Raw genomic sequence first — 24,447 nt, forward strand, 5'->3', positions numbered from 1 at the left:
TTATTCAAATTTTGTAGAGGTGAAGCGATTAGCACAGCCAGTTCTAATTGAACTGAGTCTAAAAAAGTGGGATCATGCTCCACAGAGACGATGACATCACTTTGGTAGACTCAGTTCTATTGGTTACTGACTGAGTTAACCCATGCATGACCGCTGTCTCCATCAACTTGGGAGAATAGATCATTCTAGCATGTCACCATCCCAGTTTCACAGGATAATTCTAATTTCCTCATTAGGGTCTCTTAAATTAGGAAATACATCCTGGATTATTTAACAAACTGACCAAAAAATAGGGTAATATCTAATCTGAAGTTTTTGTAAAGCTACAGTAAATTCTGAAAAATATATAGAAGCTCACCCAAAATTTTGTGGACCAGGGACAATGGTGAGGCCAGCAGACTTGATGATGAAGATGATTCTTCGACTATCAAGTTTAACTCAGAATCAACAGGATTGGCAGTTACTTTTTTAAAACAAGCTCGACAACAGCGTTCTTTCTTTCCAGTTTGCTTTGAAAAGGCATAATTGTTGCAGCAGTAATAGCAGAAAATGCGTCCACACATTCTTTTTAAAAAAAGTAAAAACATATATTTAAAATTAAGGTGTTAATGAGACAATAAAATTATATATAAAAATATTTTATTTTATTATCAAATAATCACAGCAAACAGAAATTATTTTTTCCCCAGATTTTTTTTAAATTTTTTGTTCTCTTGCATAGCATTTTAAGCACCATATTTTTCGGAGCATAAGATGCACCGGCGTATAAAACTCACCAAGGTTTAGAAGAGGCAATTTCTTTAAAAAAAGTAGATAGATAGATATAGGGATAGTGAGAGAGAAAGAGAGAGAAATACAGTAGGTAGGGAGGGAGTAGTTAGGTAGTTAGGTAGATAAAGGGATAGAGAGAGAGAAATACAGTAGGTAGGGAGGGAGAGAAAGAGAGACAGAGTAGGTAGGTAGAGGGATAGAGAGAGAGAGAAATACAGGAGAGAGAGAGAGAGAGAAGTACAGGAGAGAGAGAGAGAGAGAGAGAAGTACAGTAGATAGGTAGGGAGAGAGAGAGTAGGTAGGTAGGTACGTAGGTAGATGGGGGGGGGGAGAGAAAGAGAAATACAGTAGGTAGGTAGATAGAGGGATATAAAAGGGATTTTTGGGTGGTAAAAAAAATGCTGTATTCAGTGTATAAAACACACCCAGATTTTCAGCATCTTTTTGGACGCAAAAAGGTGCATCTTATACTCCGAAAAATACGGTATATATTCACATAATTGTTATTCTTTACATTTATCATTCTTATACATTTATTATTTCATTTAATAGATTATATAATATACAGTTTGGGTTGCTTTATTTACCATCCCTTCCTCCTGTTGTACACCATCTTATTTTCCCTTTCTTTTCTCCCTCTCTCTCTTCTCTACTTCCTTTCTTCCTCCTCTCCTTCCCCTTCCTTCTTCCCTTACCTTTCTCCTACTTCTAATATTCCTCTTCCCCTTCCTACCCTTTTTCCTTCTCTTCCTCTCCCTTCCATCCTCCTCTCCTCACCTCTTTCTTCTTTCCCCCATCTTCCTTTCATTCTCTCTTCCTCTCTCTCTTTCCTATTATTGTAAGTGTCTCTTTCAGATTTCAGTTTATGTTTCCTTGGGATGGTATTTCCGCAAACCCAAATATAACTTGATATCATTTCTAATTCCCTTACCTTTGCTAATCTTCCTAACTATATTCCCCCCCCCCCTTTATATCTCACTTTTGGATATATACTTAGATATTTAATATTTTCTTTTCTGTTTTCCCCTTCTTCCCCCATTTTCCATTTAACAGTGTCTCGTCTGGGTTCTATATCTTCTCCCTATTTCCTTTTCTAGTTTCCTTTCTCTAGCCAATCATAAAATCTTCCCCATTTCTTGAAGTACCCCGATTCCTCTTTATCCTTTATTTTCATTGTTAACCTATTCATCTCTACACAATCTAATTTCTTTTTTATTATCTCTTCATCTGCTGGTAGCTTATTTAATTTCCAGTTTTGGGCAAATACAATTCCTGCTGCTGTAGATACATGTATAATCAAATAAGTCTCCTCTTTCTTGACTCAGAAATTATTTTTAACAGGTTCATCTTCTTTTCTTTCTTTCATTCTACACTTTCCAATACAGTTCATTTCTCAATAAAAGTGTAGAATGAATGAAAGAAAGATGACCCTGTTAAAATAATTTCTGGCTGCTGTGATTATCTGACAATGAAATAAAATATTTCTTTTGGATATAATTTTAATATTTCTAATGATTTCAAGAGATCTGGTTTTGAACTTTCTCTTCAATTCATCAGTTAAAAGATGACATCCTGCTACACAAGTGTTTTCCTAATAAAACACCTACACATATGTTCATCAAAATCTGAACCAATTCATTTTTTGCCAAAAAGGGCAAAAACTATGCTTTTGAGTAAAACATGCCTATAGCCCTTCTCTCTTTACTCCTGCTTTCCTTCTCATATCTATAGACTATTGCTTTATATATAGTTTTGTAAGCCATAACAATACAAATAAAAGACCAATAATGTTCTAGGAATGTAGGTTGCCTTCCAACCTTCCTCATCCGTATTATGACTTTACTAGAATATTGGCAGAAATGAACTTGAAGGTGAAAAGAATCAGTTGAAATTTTATCACACTAAATCAGACCCATTAGTTCATTTCACCTAACATGGTCAGACTTTATAATGATTAAAGTTCTGGACAATGCTAGATACATACTTTTAGAACAGAAAATGAGATTTTCTGCTGTTCCTTGAATCACATCTTTTCCTTGAATATTCAGTGTGAAGTCCTAATTGCTTTAGCCTATCACATACTGTAGGGAGGTTTTGACAGTATATGAATTACTTTTAGCTATACTGTATATATTGTGAATAAAGAAGGTTTTTTTATACATGAATCCCGCTGAATTATTTACTTGTGTGCTGGTTGAATTGCTGGAAAAATGGAATGCTTCCTGAAGGCTAAGGAGCTCTGGGATATTGTTATTAATCCACCCCAGGCACCATTAGCAGCAGCAGATCAAAGGCAGCATAAGGCATCGGCTACATTATCTTAAGTTTAGAAGATGAACAATTCTTGAAGGTAGCTGATTTAAAAACTGCAAAAGAGATTTGGCTGAAATTGAGAAGTGTGCATGTGAATGCGTCAGCATGCAATATTGTGCAATTATCGAGACAATTATACAGAGCCCAGTTGCAAGAGTGTGTGGAGAGGCATTTGCTGCATATGCAAACTTTATTTATTGAATTGGAACAGCATGGAATGCAGATTCCTGAATCTCAGAAGGTACTGTTAATGCTAAATAGTCTTGATGAAACGTGGGACATTGTTTCAGCTGTTTTTGAGTGCAAACCAGAACAGGAATTATGAATAGAAGCCCATAAAGTCTGTTTGATTTCTGAAGAAAACAAACACCATTTTAGAAAAAGCCACGAGGAGAAATTCCTGAGGTGGGGGCCAAAGAAGCACAGAGAGAAAAGCAACAGACAGGATGTCTGCAGAGACCAGATTACAGTCCAGCAAAGATTTTCTATGAAGAAAGAGAAAGAAAAGAAAGGTGGTGTTTCATATGTAGTGATAAGACTGATTTAAAGAAATACTGTTTGCAAGGAAGACAGATAACAGATCGACAAACTTGTTGCAAAAGTTAGCTATTACAATAGCAGAGACAAATGTTAATAGACAGTGGGGCTAGTCAAACAATTGTTAATAATTCTAAATTGTTTTTCAGAATGGATCCAGCTGGAGGAGATGCCTTAGCAAACGGCCAGAAGGCTAAAGTCGCAGGAAAAGGCAGTGTGCTGATTCCATGTCTGGAGGAAAAGTTTAGTAATATATTATGTGTGCCTGAAATGGAGCATAATTTACTGAGTGTCTCCAGTTTAGACCAGCAAGGATTTGAGACCACATTTGTAAATGGGACATGTCTCATAAAAAGAAATGGGAATGTACGTGCACAGGGCATAAAATAGGATGATCTTTATGTGTTGCAGGTGTAGGGAGTTAAAACCCATCCCTCTCCTAGAAAAATGAAATATCCTTAGAAATACTTAAAAGGCAGAATATTATATTTCCCTGGATGTGAAAAGAGAAAAACATGTTTTAAAGACAAAGTAGCTCCCTGCAGCTTCCTGCCCATCCCCCTTTGTCAATGAGCCATTAAGATGCCCGAGCCAGTCCCTTTACATAATAAAGAGTTATCCCCCTCAGCTCCAGGGTGATGGAATCAAGGCATGCTAGTATTAGCCCTTTACCCAACTCACCACATAGCATCTGAGAACTTAACCAAACCTGGACTCAGCCTAGAGAATTGCCCCTGCATGGCCTCATGGCAGTCTGACAACCAATCAGAATAAATTTCTTGCACAGGAACAGGAAACAGAGGTGGAGCTGAACAGAGTATTAAAAACCCAGCAAGCCCCTCCTCTCGCTCTCTTCTTCTTCATCCAACACCTGGAAGCTTATGATCACCTTTTTCCCCAGGACCTCAAGCCATGTGGTCCTATCCACCATGAAACCATCTTTCTAAGCAGCCTCCATGTTTCCAGTGTCTTTTTCCCCACTTGGAACTGAACCCAGAAGGACATTTCTTCCAACACAGGGACTAAAAATTCAATGTGTCCAAACATTTGGAAATGTGGCACAACGTGATTCATGTGTTCATCTCTTGCACAGAAAGCTTGGGCATGCCAGCTTCAGAGTTTTGCAAAAGATGCAACAATTTGGAGAAGGGTTAAACTTAAAAGGGTTTAAGGCAGTGGTTCTCAACCTTCCCAATGCCGTGACCCTTTAATACAGTTCCTCATGTTGTGGTGACCCCCAACCATAAAATTGATGTCTCGGTTCCTAAGACCATTGAAAATATGTGTTTTCCGATGGTCTTAGGCGACCCCTGTGAAAGGGTCGTTCGACCCCCAAAGGGGTCCCGACCCACAGGTTGAGAACCACTGGTTTAAGGCATACTTGGACTGTGCAGTATGTAAATCATCAAAGTCCAAGACATTCCCAGTAAGCAAAAGTAGCACAAAGCAGACAACAAGAGCTCTGGAGCTGGTACATGCAGATTTGGTGGGACCAATGCAAGCCCATTTAGGAGGAGCAAAGTATGCACTGGTCATTGTAGATGACTACAACAGGTTTGGCTTCTGCTATTTACTAAAGAGTAAAATAGAGGTGCTACAGAAATGTAAGCAATGGGTAAGCTTCGTAAAAAGGAGATATAAACAACAGGTATGTCAGCTGCAAACTGACAAGTTCAGAATTCATGTCAGCATGTTTTCAACAGTGGTGGGACAGTTAGGAATAAAACATAGGTGCACAAATCCATACATAGCAGCTGAGAATGGTATAGCTGAGAGATGGAATGGAGTCTTACAAACAATGAAAGACTCACTGCTGGAGGATTCTGGCCTGAGCAGGTCATATTGGGGTGAAGCCATGTTGACTGCTAATTATTTAATCAATAAGCTGTGGAGTTCCTCAATTAATGATATTCAATATGCAGTGTTATATGGGAGAAAGCCATCTCTGGCACATTTAAAGGTATTTGGAAGCAGTGCAGGAGTGCATATTCCAAAAGCAATCAGGAGAAAAGGTCAACCAAAGGCTAGAAAGCTCAGGTTTATGGGCTATGGGTCTGGCTCAAAGAGCTATCGCTTTAGTGATGGGAGCAAGAGAATAGTGATTTCCAGGTCTGCTAGCTTTGCAGAGCAAAATTGGAACAGAATTGATGCACATTTTTGGAATGGTCTACTTAGTGATGATGACCAACTGTACAATAACTCACAGTGATGGTGTCAGCATTCGGGGAGAAGAAACTGAAAAAGAGCAAGAAGAGGGGTCAGAAGAAGATGATGACTCGGATATGAAGCAGGAGAGGGTTGAAACACAAGAGAGTCAATGCCACGCAGGTCAGAGTGATGGAACAAGTAGATTCCACCTGAATCTGCTAATTCTGCTAATGAAATTTGGATGAGGCCAAAAGTGAAACCTGTGATCAAGAGATATATCAGTCAGCGATAGGGAGCTTGCTATATCTATCACAGTAGTCCGGACAAGACATAACTTGTGCAGTAAGCTTTACTGCTGCACCAACGCAATTGTATTGGATGGTTTGAAGAGGATTCTCAGGTATTTGAAGGGAACTGTGAACTTGGATCCTCAAATATAGATCTCTGAAAAATATGAAGTTATCCGGTTTTATGTCTATTTCAGTCATAAAGGGAGTAATGTCAATGTGTAAGAAATTATGAGCTGGGATAGCCATAACACCAAGTCAGCCAATGAGAACTGTTTGGTGACTGAGAGCCATGTCAGACAGCTCAGAGCCTGGGTATGGCTTAGCTTGACTGATCTGTATATATGTAAGAGTGCATCTGTGATTATATACAGTACATTCTGAGTTCTGGTTCTGACTTCTACTGTATGGGTATTGTATACATGCATCATACTTTATATTACTGTATATAAAGAAGTTTATTTTATAATAATAATTCAATCCTGTTGAATTATTTAGGATTATTTGGATTGCTGTAAACTCTAACAGTATTTGAATAGAATTTTGGATGGAAGTGATACAAAAAAATGATTGAAATATATTGTTGACTTAGTGTTAAACTTAAAACTGCTTTCGATTCAAGTGTTGATGTATTTCTATTCTTGTCTGTAAAAGTTGTGGGACTTGGGGGGACTGCTCTCCCCCGCACGATGTAGCTGTCAAAATATTTATTATACCCTTTTTAACCCTTTTTCCTTGAAAAAAATTCTAAAAACCAATAAAACTTGTTTTTTTTTTAAAAAAAGAAAATTGTGGTGATTGTTAAACATCAGGCTAATCATCACTGCTCATATTTGTTCAGTCCTCTCAAATACTGACCTGCAATGATGTCGGCGATTCATCCAGCCAAATTCTTTTTGACATTCTAAGCAACTGGTAACTTCGGCATCACCAAGCCATCTTTGTTCTGCTGTGAGCTTCTGCTGGAATTCCAGAGCATCTGATTTTTGCCAAAGAGCATCCTTGTCCCTTTCAAAGGCATGTATGAAGAATAATTTGTCATTGTATAATTTGTGTTTTAAAATCTTAAGTCTAAAATATAGGAGAAATTCACTTTCTTTATTAAGATTTGTCTGATAAATTTGAAGTCCTAAGAGACGATCTTGATTTTGTTATTCCCTATAGTATATAAAAAGCTTTTTTAAATAATTGCCTAGCCTGGAGAATAAAATTAAAAAATGGGAAAACTATTTCCACATTGCCACCAAAGCAAACTTAATGAGCAATCCATGAACTCGCCAAAAGTCCAGCTTGACTTGAGAGACACTACTTTTTAGCACATGAAAAATGTAAGAATAAAATGGATGCACACATGTGCACACACACTTACACTCACATCAATAAACAAAAACAATTCTGGCTCATTAGGGAACAAGGAAACTCAATGGTACCTGTTTTTCATTCATTCTTCCTTGTTTATTCCCTTAGCAGAAACAAATAATAAACTATGATTCTGTGATAAACATTATGTGTGAATTAGGACCCACATTTTGATCCTCTTTCAACATTAGCCAAAAACAAACTCCAGTTTATATATTAGGTGATTAGGAGTATAATGACCCAAGGTTCCCATGTGAACATATTGTTAAACCAATAACAGAATTTTTCTGGTTTGTTTAGCAAAATTTCCTATTCAATGCCATTGATCATCTGTTACAATCCAGAAAGTTTTGGCTGCAGTTACTGCAATTAAAAATTATACAATCAGCTATGAAATGTAAGAGGATACTTTTTCACAATGGTGCATCGCACACTGGATGACTCTGCTTTCAAACTGAATGAAACCAGCACTAATTTGTGGTAATTTGTTCATTCAGATTCCTTTTACATATCAATAGGATATACATTAGGCTCTGATAATAATACATGGCAAACATTCAGAAATTTTAAAATGGCGAATATTTTTTTGCAGAATTTCACATAGAACGACATAATCTAAGGAAGAATAAATTTATGAAAAAGAACCAAATAACAAGGCTACCAAACATCCAAGGAAGGTAATTTGTTACAAGCATATGGACAGAAAGCATTTGGATCTAATGTTCAATAAATATTATTAGAGAAGCAGCACTTTTTTCTGAGCAACTTTAAATGTCAAGCTATCACCCGCAAACCACAGGATTTAACAAATAGTCAAACATGCAATGAAAAAAATTAGTCAACACTGCAGAGTGTGATGCCACAGCCGGATAGAGGTTATATTGCTTCCAATCAATTACATATGCATAAGAAAAAGATACTAAATATTCCTCAGTCTTCAAATAAATTCTTCCATTTTAGATTTAAAACAAAATATATTTGCAGATTAAAGAATATTAATTTTTTCTCATCGGTAAAGAAAAAGTGACCAAGAGTCTATCTGGGCTGATGTGTATATCTGACCACAATGCAATCTTTTCCTTTATTGATCTTGTGATGCAATCAGACAGGTCAGGGCAAAGGTTTAAATATGTATTGCCTTATCAATATATCAAAAAAATGGAAAATATGCAATTTGTCCATTAATATTTTCTAGTCCCAAAAGTGCTATTGATATTATATTAACTGAATTAATACTGCATATTTTGAGCTTGAGATAAGGTTTATTATGTTTATATTATTTTGTACTATATGTTTGTTATGTGAAAAATGATGGACTGGATAACAGTAATGGATTGTTAAGAGGCTAAACTTTCAACACTAGAAAGATAAATTAATAGCCTAGTAACCCCCCAGGAATTGAATATTTGATAGAATAACAGAGTTGGAAGGGACCTTGGAGGTCTTCTAACACATCCTCCTGCTCTGACTGGAAATTCTATACCATTTCAGACAAATGGTCATCCAATCTCTTCTTAAAAACTTCCAATGCCCCCACACCCACAACTTCTAGAGATGTTGCTCTACTGATTGTTGTAACTATCATGAAATTTCTCTTTAGTTCTAGGTTTTTTTCTCTCCTTGACTGGTTGTTGATGTTCCTTATGACTTAAGAATGAATTCTTGTTCCTCATGATTTAAGAATGAGTTGTTTATAGATGTGGATTACAGGCAATCCTCACTTATGGACTATAACTCCACCACTAAGCAATATAGTTACGAAGTATAACATCAAGTGACTGTCCTGAATTATATCACTTTTGGTTACCGTTGTGAAGAAAATCACCCACAGTCATTGTGTGAAGTCACATGACCATGATCTGTGACTTCCTCCAACTTCCCCAATGACTTTTTAAATCAGAAGCCAGTTGTAAAGAATGCAAATGGCAAATATGTGCATGCAGGATGCTGTGACTATCATAAATTGCCAAGCACCCAAATCAAAATTACATGACTGCAGAGGGTGCTGGAACATCTGCAGCTCAAAGACCTGTCATAAATCTCCTTTTTCAGTGTTGTTGTAGTTTCCAAGGTTGCTGACCAAGCAATTGATAAGGAAAGACTATCTATATACATCCATACTTACAATGGAAGATATCCATCTTTTATTCAAACAACTGTATAAAACTTCAATGTATATTCACAATGTATGTGAATCTATGTTCTATTATAGGATTGCTTCATTTTTTTCTTATTATTTCTTTGTTCTATTAAACAAAGTGAACTGAAGACTCCACAAACTACTATTGTGTTGCTGTTACAACACCACAACACAGAACATTATAACATTATCCAAATAAGGGGTCTCCATAATCACTTCATCTCCAGATCTCCTCAATTCACCTAGATATTCCTAATATAAAAAACACTGGGAAAAATGTAGTAAGAAAATGTGGTATTGCCATATTCCAGAATATGAAATTGGATAGTGAATTGTGGAATAAGTTGGAGATTGGACTTCTGAAAGCTGCACGCTTGATGAGCATCCCTTCTATTCCCTCATCTAAGTCATTTATGAAGATACTGGGGAATATTGGGCCTAATACGGAGCCTTGTGGTACCCCACTACTTACTTTTCTCCATGTGGATGTAGTATCATTAAGGACTACTCACTGAATACGGTTTGTCAGCCAGCTACAAATCCATCCAGTGGTGATGTTGTCTATTCCACATTTTTCTAGCATACCAAGAAGTAGGTTGTGGTCTACTTTGTCAAATGCCTTACTGAAATCTAAGAATATTATGTCCATAGCATTTTGCTGGTCTACTAATTTAGTTACTTTATCAAAGAATGAAATAAGTTTGGTTTGGCATGATCTGTTTTTAGCAAACTGATGCTGTTATAGTTATAACTTTATTTGCTTCTAGTTGTTTACAGATCTGTTTTTTGATTATCTTTTCTAGAATATTCCAGGTATAGACTGACTGGTCTTTAGTTTCCTGGGTTTGTCCCCCCCCCCCTTTCTTGAAGTTGGGAACCATCCCAGTCTTTTCAATCCTCAGGTACTTCCCTGGTTCTCCAAGATTTTTGAAAGATATGGTACAGTGGTTCTGAGATAACATCTGCCAGCTCCTTCAGATATAATCCATCAGGTCCCGGTGATTTATATTCATTAAGGTCAGATAGGTGTTCTCTTACCATTTTCTTGCTTATTTTTATTTCTAGTTTGTCTTTTACAATATTTTTTTGGTACGTTGCCATAATTTCTTTTTGTGTGAAGACTGATGCAAAGAAAGAGTTAAGCAGCTCTACTTTCTCTCTACTGCCTGTTACTTCCTTGCCATCTTCTCTCTATAGTGAACTTACTGTTTCCTTGACTTCTTTCTTATTATTAATATGTTGAAAGAAACATTTTTTTTATTATCTTTGACTTTTGTTGCAAGTCTTTATTCATTCTGATCCTTTGCTTTCCAGACTTCATCTTTGCATATTCTGGCTACCTACTGATAATCAGACTTAGTTAAGTGTCCCTCTTTTCATTTTTTGTACTTGCCCTTTTTGTCTTTCAGTTTATCAGAGAGATCTTTGTGCAGCCATGCTGGTTTTTCAAAGTTTTTCTTTTTCTTTTTCAGTGGTATTCAGTTACATTTAGGCAAGAAAAATTAAAGGAGTATAAGTACAGATTAGGCTCAAAAACAGTAACTGTGAGAGGAATCTTGGAGTCCTAGTGGGTAATTACTTGAATATGAACCAGCAATGTGCAGCAGCATCCAAAAAAGCTAATATAATCCTGGGTTGTAAAAACAGAGGCATAGAATCAAGACCCTTTGAAGTATTAGTAACACTTTATAGAACCCTAGTAAGACCACACCTGGAATGCTGCAACACCTTTTGGCCATCATACTACAGAAATATGTTGAGATTTTGGGAAAAAAGTTCAGAGAAGAGCCGCTAAGATGATCAAAGGCCTGGAGACTAAAACATATGAAGAACCGCTGCAGGATTTGGATTTGGCTAGTTGAAAGAAAAGGATTAGGGGTGACATGATATCAGCATTGCAATATTTGAGGGGCTGCCACAAAGAAGAGTGGGTCAAATTATTCCTCAAAGCACCAGAGGGCAGGACAAGAAACAATGGTTGGAAACTAATCAAAGTGAGAAGCAATGTGCTATTAAGGAGAAACTTCCTAACAGTGAGGACAATTAACCAGTGGAACATCTTGCCTCCAGAACTCGTGGGCGCTCCAACACTGGATGTTTTTAAGAAGATCTAGAGTTTAGACAGTCACTTATCTAAAATGGTATAGATTCTCTAAGAAGACCTCCAAGGTCCCTTCCATCTTGTTCTATTCTAAAGCCTGGATGCAAACTCCATTCCTGAATGATAACACACTTCCTGGGTAAAGGAGAGAGAAAATCCTAGAATTCCAAATGGACAAAAAGCAAATTAGTGCTGCAGAGAAGAATACAATATATTTAGAATATTTTAAATTGAAGGTTTTAAAATAACTTTGTGGGGCATTGCGAACCATAAATATGGCTTTAAATTTTGTAGTAGTAAAATTGAGAAGTGAAAAAAATTTTTTTTTCCACTTGATTGTGAAGGTATCTAAAAATAAATCTACCAACCTGAGAAGTTCAATTAACTTTTCTTCCAGGAACTGCTTTGTTCTAGTTAGGTCATCCAGTTCAGCCAGTAACTTGGTCTCATTGTTGTCTTGCTCTGATTTCATCTTGTTGAATTTATCACAGTAGTCTTGAATTTGTTCATTTGTTTTGCTGACTTCAGTCTGGGCTCTGTTCAAAAACATTCCATTTTCCTCAAATGATTTTATTATTATCCAAATTACAATTAACATTAGAAATAATACTATTAATCTTCACAAAGTACTAAGAATGAAAATGATTCTAGCACTCCTTTATGTTCGAGTACATTTTTAAAAAAAAGTTATCAAACTATCAACCTAGTAAAAAATCAGATATTGTGAAACAGCAGTCATCCTTATACTTTACATATATTAGAATGCTCCTAAAGATCAGAATGCAAATCAAAATTAAATATTTGTAATTGATAATAAATTCCAGCCTGAAGAACACAGTTAACTTCACCCACTTAAGAGTAATTTAGCCTATCCTAGCTCTCTGCAGCTATACATGTAATCCTCAAGTTATAAATGTAGTGGAACCTGCTAATTACATTCATAACCCAAGGATTCGTAGGAGTGATTGCTCCCTGCTTTTGTCCACTCATTCACTAATCGAATATGTGTTTCATTAAATGCACATGAGGTATCTCTCAGGGTAGGGAAGGCTGGGGGGGGGGAGCGGGGCTAGTGATGGAACAGGCCAAATGACTACCCAAGGCCTCCCTGACCCACTGAAATACCTCATGCTCCCCACAATTGCTCCCCTACATCCTGCCCCACCAGGTCACTTATCTTGCAAAAGTCTAGCGAGCTGTCTTCTCTCCAGCCTTTCTGCCGCATGAGATCATGATGCTCAGATGCTTTCAATCTCAACCCACAAAGTGTTTGGAAGCCGATGGCACCTTTTTAGACAGTGAAATCCACTGCCTAAAAGTGTGCCATCGGCTTCCAAACATTTTGGCAAGCCTTTGTAAAATGCCGTTGCCGGCACAAACGGAGCTTGGGAGGAACACACCAGCCCCTCCGAAACTCTGCTCTTGCAGGCTACGGCTTTTTGCAAAGGGCTGCTGAAGCCTGTAAGAAGATTGTGTCTCTGTAGGCTTCGGCAGCCCTTTGCAAAAAGCTGTTGCCCGTACGAATGGAGTCTTGGAGGGACGCACCCACCCCTCCCAAACTTGGCTTGTAATGACAAAGGCTTTTTGCAATGGGCTGCAGAAGCTTACAGGGTCATAATCTCCCTGCAGGCTTCAACAAGGAAACAGCAAAGGAGGGAATGCTGAAGGATCAAAGCCTTCCATCTTTTTGCAAAGTCTTTTGCCACAGATCTCACCCAGGCCTCAATTTGCAGAGAGCATAGGCCTAAACTAGTGTGAGATCACGCGAGATCAGTAGCAGTTTAGGCAAAGCAGGCAAAAAAACCGCAACAGAGAGGTGAGTCTGCACAAGTGGAGTTCCTGTGAAGACCTGATCGGGAGAGGGGACATAGGCAAGGTGAATGTGGCAGCGCTTTTGCCATCATTTATAAGTGTGAATGATGGCTGTGATGCTGCAACATTTGTAACTTCGGAACTGGGTCATAAGTACTGGGGGGGGGGGGGGGCTAAGTCATAACTTCAAACGTTCACTAAGTGAACTGTTGTAACTTGGGAATTACCTGCATTGAATGACCACTTACAGAGTTTTAGAAAATATTGCAAGGGAATTCTCAGAGTTGATTTCCAACATATTTGAAACAAATTTGCAGTGGGTAAACAATGTTTGAAAATCTCTTAAGGACACAAGATTTTTGGGCCCCACTCTAAGGCCTGAGAAAAGTCTCTTTTCTACACAAAAGATGATTTTAAGTTGGGGAGCACACAAAGTATCACTTGACAGTATACTAACCTATCTAAATTTTGTTTGTCCTGATTTTTCCTCCATGCTTGCTTATTTATTTTATTCACAACCATGTTTATATAGCTGTTCATCTCAACAAAACTGAGTCTTAATATAATTCTTGTGATAGCCATATAGCCTACAAGTTTTGATAAAACTGTTTATCTAATCTAGATATGTATTGTATGAATACATTGTATTCACATATAAATGGTGTTATTGGTTCATTTTTTTATTTTTATTTTCTTATGAGTTTATTTTTGTGCCTTTTTAAATAATTTCATATAAATTTTATTTATGTGCATTCTAATAACTATCCACATTAGAAACTTTTGAAGAAAGAGCAGATTAACTATTTGCAAACATAAAAACAATTAATACATGTATTCTTCTACCTATAACTCTTCATTTAGTGACTGTCCAAAGCAACAATGGCACTGAAAAACGTGATTTATGAACATGTTTCACACTTATTACCATTGCATGATCAAAATTGAGATGCTTGGAGAAGTCAGATTCACTTTAGAACCGTATTATTAACTTAACAATTGCAGTGATTCACTTAGCAACTGTGGCAAGAAAGGTCATAAAATGGAGCAAAACTCACTTAACAATTGTTAAGTGTACTGTTCCATTGCTTAGCAAGAAAAAAATTTGGGCTCAGCTATGTTTGTATGTTGCGAACTATCTGTACAATTGTACAATATCAAGTGAAACACATATTGCTGTATATATATATATGTACTACATCATTGCAGTTCTTACAAAAAAGCTCTTTTGCACAAGCCTGGCACTTTCATAATGCAATTTCTACTCCTCAAAATTATATTGAAATAGGCCCTCAGTGGTTTTTATTACATCTGACTCTTGAAATATTGAGAATATTATGAACTAAAAGGTTGCCTCCTGCAGCTAATGGGAGAATGCAAGATTAGCATTCAATCAGTGTTTTGCCTTCCTTCGTGTTATGTGCACTGTTTGGTGATTCCTCCATTACTGAATGGAGAAGGATTGCTTTTGAACTCTAGAGGCAAAATTATCTGGTTATCTTTTCAAAATTTGAGGTCTAAAATAGCCCCCCCCCCCGAACTTTTAAGAACTATGAAGAGATTGGAATAGAATCCTAGACCCTTCTCCCCCTCCGGAACTAACTCCACCGCCCTGATGTCAAGCAAATGTCGGATGGCTTTGTGCATGAGGGATTGCTTGACTGGGTTCTTGGAGGAAGGGATGGAACGGAACCTATTCGGGGAATGGGAACGAAACTAACTTTAAACCAAATTTAACTGTCTGCAGAACCCACGTATCAGTGGTGATGCGACTCCAGCGATCTGCAAACAAGGTAAGGCAACCGCCGATCCGTTGATCCGAGCCCGAAACATTTGTTCCTGTGGAAGGGGCACTCTCCCCCTCAGAAGGGACGCTTACTGGGATGTTGGAACCTGTATCTGTCCCTTGGAAACTGCCTGTCCCCTTGTCTAGGGTATCTGGGTGCAGAATACCTCGGTTGTAGGATGTTCTGCTCAGGGGATCAAAAGGAGGACATCCTGGGGTAAGGCGCTGGTCATTGATCTGAGCACTTGGTCCTGGAAAGGAAGACCTTGTGCTTGTTCTTATCCTCGATAAGGATATGATCAAGGGAGGTTCCGAATAGTTTATCTCCCGTGTACTCCGCCCTCGCCAAATGCCACTTCACCCTGGACTCCGCCTGCCAGCTGCGCAGCCAGAGAAGGCGCCTAGAAGCTACTGAGGAACACAATGCTCTGGAAGAATACTTGACCACATCCAGTGTGGCATCTGCTGAAAACTGGGTGGTCGCCATCAGCTTCTTGATGTCTGGCAGCAGCCGCACGTCAGAAGCGGGGTTCTATCCTGGAGTTGCTCCAGCCAAAGCAGAGTGGACCTGTTGAAAAAGGAAGCTGCAGCAGCCGCTCTGATCACCCACGTTACAGCCTGGAAGGTCTCGCGCAGAACCAATTCCGCTTTCTTATCCTCTGCCTTCAGGCAGTTGGAGATATCGCCAGTCACCACTGCCAAAGATGAGGCTAGGCCCGCCACTGGAACATCAACATCTGGAATATGTAAGGCTTGAGTGAAGTCAGCGTTAAGGTTGTAAAATCTGTGGTTGTTGCTTCCTGGAGTAGGAAATGTGCCAGGTTTGGCCCACTGAGATTTCAGCACCTCCATGAACAAATCTGGGCTTAGAATTTCTTCCTTCTCAACCTGAGGCTTATAAAAAGGACCCTTCTTGTTCCTCCCGCTAGAAGTTGAGGACGCAGCAGCTTGGGAGGAAGCTGGGGTGGTATCTAAATCTGCAATAGCCTTGGCCTTCTTTAGTAAGGAGCTAAACAAGGCAGGAGGGAACAGGCCAGCGATGGTGGGGGCCTCTGAGACCTGGGAATCTTCATCCTCAGAAAATTCAACATCCTTCTGCCCTTCCTCCTCCTGTCCGGATCCCTCGCTAGCTGTGGAAGGGGAAGTCGATCTGCGCTCCCTGGCAGCTGAGGAATGGGGTTGGTCTGGATGACCTTGTGGGTTCCCATGGGAAGGCTTCCGTCTAGAGGCCTGAAATTGGTGCTGCATGCCCGAGGCAATGCCCTGAGCAGTGGGATGGGCAATCACGTGCTGGAAACCTTCAGAATGTTCTGGATAAGCTGGAGTGAGGCTAGGAGGCTCCGGATCGGTCCTGAAGCCTGCAGATTGGGGGGGCCAAGCGTGGCCTGGAGGAACCAGCTGCCCTGCGGCCAAAGGGATGTCCCTGGTGTCCTGAAGACTGTGCAGGAGAAAGAGGAGGGGACAGGGGACTATCCTCTCTTGCAGAGTCACGTGGGGGTCCTGGATAACCTGCTTGGTCCTCTGGCAGGGGAGAAGGCTGAGAGAAGAGCGTGACCGGGATGGGAAGGACTGACTTTCTCTCTACCCTTTCTGCCAGCAGCTCTGGTAATGTGAGGCTCCATGCTAGGCACTCTCTTCCTAGCCAATTTTGAGGTGGCCTTCCTAGAGGTGGTCCTCCCCCTCGTTACTGGATTGGCTCCATGGGAGGTCCCCTCGTCCAGGTCGGACCCCCTGGTGATCTAGGGACTGCCGGCCCCTGCTCCTTGAGGAGTCCACCAACACCAGGACTTACGGTTGCTGCCTCACCACCTCCTCTCTGTAAATCGGCCTGGCTTCTGCGCGTGATTTGGAGCTCCTTTGAACCTATGCTGTTCGTAGCCATGTCACCGATCCACGGCTCGAGGAGTCAGGAGGAGTAGAGGAGTGGCCTCAAATTCTACCTCAGTCTCCGGGCAAATGGGCCGTGTTAATATCCACATGTGACTCCTCCCACACCTCGCTTCGAAGACTAAGGTCCCTACCCTACTGCTGACCAGACTGTGGCAGGGAGGGTCTGGCTTCTCTCTCTCCCATTTGAGGAGAAACAGCGTTCAGGTAGGACCAACACTCATTCTCCCTCAAACTGGGGAGAGGGAAGCCAGGAGTGGTACATACCAAAGCTCGCCCGTCCCAATGGGTGAGAATAGTCTGGGCCTAATTTCCTTTCTCAACATGGCAGAAGCATAAGAGTCCAACCTATAATTTCTGATGGAAGGGTGACGGGGAGGACCAAATAACCGCCCTGCACACCTCCTCAATTGAGTGGACCAGGCTGCTATCGTGGCTGCACTCGTGTGCTGTGATCCCCCGGGGCACCGGGAGCTCCCTAGACTCATATGCCCTAGCTATGCAGGCCCTAGTCCATCACCCCACAGTGGATGAAGTCACCTTGCAACCCAACATGGAAGGCAAAAAGGAAACAAATAGGGATTCAGACTTCCTAAAGAAAGAGATCCTGTTGATGTAGATACAGAGAGCCCTCTGTATGTCTAGACAATGCTATTTCCACTCCAGGGTGAGGAGAGGCCCCCGGGAAGAAATCTGGAAGAACTAATTCTTGAGCCCTATAAAACCTGGAGTTAACTTTCAGAATGCAGGGTCCAACCTCAGCATGACTCTGTCTGCATGAAATATACAGAGATCCCTTCTAACCAAAAGGGCTGCCAGCTCAGAAATTCTTCTGGCTGAGGTAATGGCCACCAGAAAGACCACCTTGAGAGTGAGGAATTGCAAGCTCGCCATCCTCAAGAGCTCAAACGGCCCCTCCAAGAGAGCCTGCAACACCTTGGAAAGGTCCCAAGTTGGGTACCTATGGATCACAGAGGGCTGTAAGTTAGTGGCACCCCTGAGAAACCTACGCACCGTGAGGTGCATGGAAAAGACAGGACAGAAGGCAAGGCCACTAACTGCCTCCATATAGTGTTAGGAGCCAACCCCTCCTGCAGGAAATCTAGCACCTGTGCAACTGATGTCAAGGCCGGAGATCTGGAGCACCAGTCGCAAAATGCTGCCCAGGTGTGGTCATACAATCTAATCGGGGATTGCCTCCTGGAGGCCTGAATGGTCCTGATGACTCTAGCAGAGAGGTTACCCTGGATCATGGCCCTCCTTTCAAATGCCACATGGCCAGTTGAAGCCACTGAGGCTCCGGATGGATCAGGGCTCACTGACTGAGGGAAATCTGCCCCTGAAGTATTATCCACGTGCAGATTACCAACAGATCCATCAGATGCGCAAACCATGGCCTCCTGGGCCAATTAGGGGCCACTAACAGCACCTCTGCCTGTTCCCGTATCACCTTCCTGACTACCGCTGGTAGAGCAGCAGAGGAGGAAAGACATACAGAAGACGCCTGGGCCACGGAATGCAAAGTGCGTTTACCCCCTCCGCTCTCACAAACCTGCTGAAGAATCTCGTCAGCTGCGCATTGGCCAGAGCTGCAAACAGGTCCAGGAGAGGAGTGCCAAAACACTCTGACAGCTTCTGGAATATGGAGGGGTGAAGTCGCTACTCTGTCTGATGATCTGTTGAGGAAATCTGACTGCACATTCTGCACCCCTGCTATGTGCTCTGCCTTGAGGGACAAAAGGTTCCTCTCCGCCCAGAGACCTAGAAGACCTGCCTCCTCCATGAGGGACTGTGAATGCATCTTTTCCATCAGTTTATGTGGGCCTTGGTAGTCATGTTGTATGTTAAGACCAGCACGTGGCTCCCTGCTACATGTTCCTTGAAGTTCTTGAATGCAAGATGGACTGCCCTGAGCTCCAGCCAGTTGATGCTGTGGTGATGTTCGGGCGGCCCCCACTGTCTCTGGGCCATCAAAGAATGCAAGTGGGCTCCCCAACTGAAATTGGCATCTGTCGTTACAGTAAGTCTGCTGGGCTCCCTGAAAAGGCTCCTCTTGAGCAGGACCTGAGACGTCCTCCACTGAAAAGAATGTAGAACTCTCTGAGAAATCCTGTCGTTGACCAGCAAGTTGCTCCTGCCTGCCCTTTGATAAGGCAGAAGAACCATTGCAGGGCCCTGGGATGGAGACACACCTACGGAACTATGGAGATGCACAAAATCATCTTGCCTAGGAGCTGGGACAAGATGGCCAGGGTCACCATGACATCCGCCTGAATGCTGTGAATCAATAACTGCAGACTGTGTCTCTTTTCTTCCAAGAGGTAGACCATGCACAGGGACATGTCTATGATGGCCCACAAGTGGAGCAGTCTGGTGGTCAGAATGAAATGACTTTTCTTGATATTGATGGAAAAGGCATGTTCTTTGTAGAGTCACCTAAGATCAGCTTCTGCCTGAGCCCGTGACGATGATTGGACCAGGATGTCATCTAAGTAACATTGAAGCCTGACAGGGAAGGACTACAGGTGGGCCGCCAATGCCACCAGTAGCTTTTGAACGCTCTTGGAGCTGATGACAGCCCGAATGGGAGGGCTCTCAACTGATAATGGTTCTCCTTGTAGGCAAACTGAAGGTACTGTCTGTGTGCTGGCAGGATTGGGACATGCAAGTAGGCATCTGTGAGATCTATTGAGGTCAGGAAGTCGCCCTGTTGAATGCTCTCAAGTATGACGTGAAGTGACTGCATTTTGAATCGCTTGTAAGCGATGCACTTGTTGAGATGCTTTAGATCTAAAATTGCCCTCCACCCACCCCGAGCTCTTTAGGATCACAAATAAGAAGGAGTGGAATCCTAGACCCCATTTATCCAAGAGACCGGTTGGATGGCCTGAATCTCCAGCAGATGCTGGATGGCTATATCCATCAGGCAACTCTTTACTGCATCCCGGGAGACAGGGCAGCTGAGAAAGAAGTCCAGGGGCTTGGAAAGAAATACCAGTGCTAGGCCAAATTGAACTGTATCGAGGACGCATCTGTCCAATGTTATAGCCTCCCATTGGTGGAGAAAGAAGCTGAGCAGGCCTCCGATGAGAGAGGTGTCACTTGGAGCGATGAAAGGGTCAACTTCATGTCCCTCAAAAGGGCCGCCAAAGCAGGGACACCCTGGTGAAAAAGAAAGGTGAATTGGCTACCTTCACCGCCTAGGCTGCTGCCTGGTGTGCCTTGCGGAAGGCCATCTACGCCCTCTTGTCATCAGTCTTGAGGCCATCAATGGCATCTGCAGGTAAGATGGATGTTGAAGTCAAAGCCGCCACTGGAACATCCCCTGAAGGAATTTGAAGAATCTCTGAAAAATCTGAATCCACATTATACAGCCTTTTCTCAACACTAGAAGGCGAAGGGCCCACCCCAGGCTTGGACCATTGTCTGTGCACCACATCCAGGAAAAGCTTAGATGCTGGAACCGCCTCATTCTTGATGGCCAGCTCTGAGAAGAATCCATGGCCTGAACCACCTGCACCCTGGGCTGTGTCAAGAACTGGGGGAACGCTCAGCTCAGTTACCTCCTTGGTCTTACATAATAGAGATCTAAAAGAGTCAGGCCTAAAGAGTCCAGTAAAGGGTGAAGGGTCAGAAGAAATCTCTTCCTCCTCTGAGAGTGCTGTAAATTCACCCTCCTCCACTGAGGAAGCTTCACTCCTCACAGATGGGGCCTGTGCAGATAGCCTGGGCGGATCTAGCCAGATATCCTAACCCCTGGAAAGATCCTGATGCCTGCACAGAAGGTGAAGATCCCTGGCAGAAAACCCCATTTGCTGAAGACCAGAAGCTGCTCTTTGTGAAATGGCCCTAGTGACCAGTGACTGAAGATGGCTAGGCAGCTGTGAATTGTCTTCCTCATCCCCAGGGTGCAAGCCAGCTGCAGGGGCAAAGGTGGCTTCTGGAACTGGCCTGGGGGTGGGGGACAGACTTTCAGAAACTATAGCAAGCAAGTCATCAGAAAAAAAAACATCTCTTGCTTCCACTTGTAATGTGGAACACCTCTCTCTAGCGCCATCTGGTGACCAATTGCTACAGCCAGGCTGGGAAATGCATGGATCCATCAGAGAGCCAGCTGCAGGAGCTACTGGTGGGTGGGAGGCTTCTGCCTCCTCTCAAGAATCTCCCCCAAGGTCTGGCCACTTCCAGCCCTCGTGGCTCTCCCCAATTCCTTTTCCAGGGCTCCCTGGAGCCTTTCAGCGTCCTTCTGAGCTGCCCTGGTCTCCTTGCTGCTGGAAGCCATATTTTTACAGCTTTTCCTAGCGGCTCCTTTCGCCGCTGCCCTCTGGCTTGAAGCCCTTGGAGCCTGGTGTCCACTCCCCTCTCTTGCATGACTGTCAGCTGGTGGAGGGCACAAAGTCCACCAAACCCCACCTCTAAGCCACGGAGCCCACCACAGGCTCTAAATCCGCTACAGCTTGAGAAACAGTGCTTTAAACGTGCCCGTGCCTTGTTCAAACTCCCAGGCAGCGAGCCCACCTCCAGCCCCTCCTGACTCCTGGTTTTGCCTACCTTGGCTGGATAGAAAGGGTTCCCTTTCCACCACTAGAAGCTGGGCAGCGAGTGGCTCTGGAGAAAAATGATCGCAGCATAGGCTGCTAACTTATCGGCTGCTAGGCGCGAAAACACAAAAACTCCTACCATCCCCAATCTCAGAAACTTCGGAGTGAAGATCACTCCAAAAAGGTTACCTTCCCGATCAAAGACTGAGCAGAACTGGGAAAGGAAGTCTCCAGGCAGAGGAGGTGTGGCAAAAAGGATGACATGCTCAGTCTTTGATTAGAAGATAGAAGCAACCACCCACTCCTGGCTTCTCTCTCTCCAGTTTGAGGGAGAAGTTAGTAACCCAGTTGTTAAGTGAATCTGGCTTCCCCATTCACTTTGCTTGTCAAAAGATTGCAAAATCTTGATCACATGACCTTGGGGCACTGCAATGGTCATAAGTATGAACCCTTTGCCAAGCATCTGAATTTTGATCACATGATCATGGGGATGTTACAAAGGTTGTAACTGAAAAATGGTCATGTCACTTTTTTCAGTACTGTTGTAACATTGAACAGACAGTAATTGAACCATCGTAAATCAAGGATTCCCTGTATAATCAAATATTTATAAAATCCTATTCATTTATATTATTTGTTCATGGTATATATTTATACACACACACACACACACATACGATTGAAATAATTTCAATTAAACTCCAACCTTTTAAGATCTTCTTTAAGTTCTGCAATTTCTTCATCCTTTTTTTGCTGGATTGCTTTGTACTCAGTCACTTGATCCATGGAAAGGTTCAGTTTTGCATTCAGAATCTAGAAAAATGATATTTTCAACTGCATAGAAATAGAACAGTATTTAATCTTCTACTTAGAATAAAACAATAATAAAACAAACAATTTAGGGTTTCCATGTGATCATGGAGTTAAGCAGTAGAGAAAATACTGCTTTAGATTTTCAGAGAGGAAAAATTTGATGACATATTAAGTTGATAATCTATGCAACATTTCCCAACAAAATGGATAGCAATGCAACTTTATCAAAAAGTGGCTTACCACTCAACCCAATATAGTTCAAAGAACAAAAGCTGTGAAATGGATAACACTGCCATACATTAAAAACTTTTCAGAAATCACCATCATTATTATCGCCACATAAACCAACAGAAGCCCTACAAAACATCCTAAAGAAATCAAAACATCCAAAAGCCCCAGAAAAACCCCCCAGGTCATCTGCAAGATACACTTTTGCAGCCACTATTTAGGACAAACGGGTAGAAGATTAGCTGAATACATCCATGAAAAATGGAAAAATATGATGAAAACTCCTTAATTTCAAAATAGAACACATGAATAGATGTAAAGTTTCAACTAGGAAAACTGTGAATATCTTAGACCAAGAAGCCTGACTCTCAGACGAATCAGTCATCAACAGGCACATAGAGATAAACAACATGTACATGGCATTCAAATGAGACAATCAAAAAGTAAAAAAGAAACAGAAAGACCAACAGTCAAGAAGTAAATCATACCCTATTCGACAGGAAGTTCTCCAGCTGGACAGACGTGGGGGATGTGTGCTCTGAAGAGCCTCACATGAACCCTGTCTGACAAACCAATTCCGAGTATCCTTTTTTGGATCAGACCCCCCCTGGAGTGGGGGCAAAGAAGGGGCAGCGTCTCATTAGACCCAGGGGGAGGCAACAGGTCCCTTGCAGGTTGGAGATTTGCCCTATGAATCGGAATGGGGGCAGCAGCCTGCAACATGGCTGACAAGATGCTGATTTCCAGTCAAAGCAAATTAACAGGAGGGTGAAGAAGAGATGAAAGACTGGTAAGAAAATGTATCTAACCCACAGCCATAGATCAAACCTGGAAAAGGCAAAGAAATCCTGAGAGTATAAATAATATTGATGGTCAGATCGAGATTTTTTCAAAAAGAAAGAAAGGAAAGGAAAATGGAGGGTTGAAACACTAGCCCCCCAAAAAGCTATTTGTTTGAAACAAATTCGGATAGAAAGGGAGAAAGCAGAGAAGTGACAAACCTACTCAAATACAAACTCTAAATCTGGATTTGAAATAGAAATCAAACATTCCGAAGGATTTACTTCATTTGAACTTCTTCCAACTAATATACAGTAGCTTAATCAACTCCCAAAAAATCAAGAAAAAAACACTTCTCACTGATAACTGATAACCTAACCTTGACTGTGACGGAAGTTTTAATTAACCAACTGCCATAAATCAGAATTTGGAAAAGCAGGATGCAAAGAGAAATGTACCCGAATCTGGCTGTATGCAAGTTTGTTCCAATTGATATATTTTGAGCAGCTATAATCAACCAGAGGTAGAAGGTAGCAAGGGAAAGAATAATATCAGAGTCAAGAACTGGGAAATACGAAGGATTTTTTTCCTTTTCTTCCTTTTTTTTTCTCTCTGCAAAAGATTAAGATGGCCCCAGCTTCTCTTCCGATTTCACAGTAGTTGAATTAACATAATTTAAGGTGGACCAGATCCTCGAAATAAGACTTGTATAACTAACTGCAATTTTAGAACTGGACATTAAGGAAGAACAAAAGACCAAGATGGCTCCCATTGCTCTTTCCCACAGCAGTTGAAGTAGATAAATTTAAGGTGTATCAGAACTCTGAAATAAGAATTGTATAACTAACTGTAACTTTGGAACTGGACATCATGGAAAACTGGGAATTTGAAGAACTACGTGAAATTATAAAAAACATGCATAAATCATTAAAATCAAGCCTAAATGG

The 24,447-nt window shown here is 41.4% G+C and overlaps 1 protein-coding gene across 1 annotated transcript in view; it reads right to left on the reverse strand.

The window, feature by feature from the left end:
• The window catches only part of FYCO1 (FYVE and coiled-coil domain autophagy adaptor 1), a 93,495-nt gene that overhangs the window by 34,147 nt on the left and 34,901 nt on the right, over nucleotides 1–24,447 (reverse strand). Inside the window, exons 10-13 of the mRNA XM_081933465.1 lie at nucleotides 22,386–22,492; nucleotides 12,025–12,192; nucleotides 6,915–7,064; nucleotides 359–564 (exon numbers count right to left, since the gene is read on the reverse strand). Of these exons, the coding sequence (XP_081789591.1) occupies nucleotides 359–564; nucleotides 6,915–7,064; nucleotides 12,025–12,192; nucleotides 22,386–22,492 (631 nt within the window). The remainder of the gene's footprint in view (nucleotides 1–358; nucleotides 565–6,914; nucleotides 7,065–12,024; nucleotides 12,193–22,385; nucleotides 22,493–24,447) is intronic.

This window comes from Natrix helvetica (assembly GCF_964273705.1).
Source record: "Natrix helvetica genome assembly, chromosome: Z".
NCBI lineage: Eukaryota > Metazoa > Chordata > Lepidosauria > Squamata > Natricidae > Natrix > Natrix helvetica.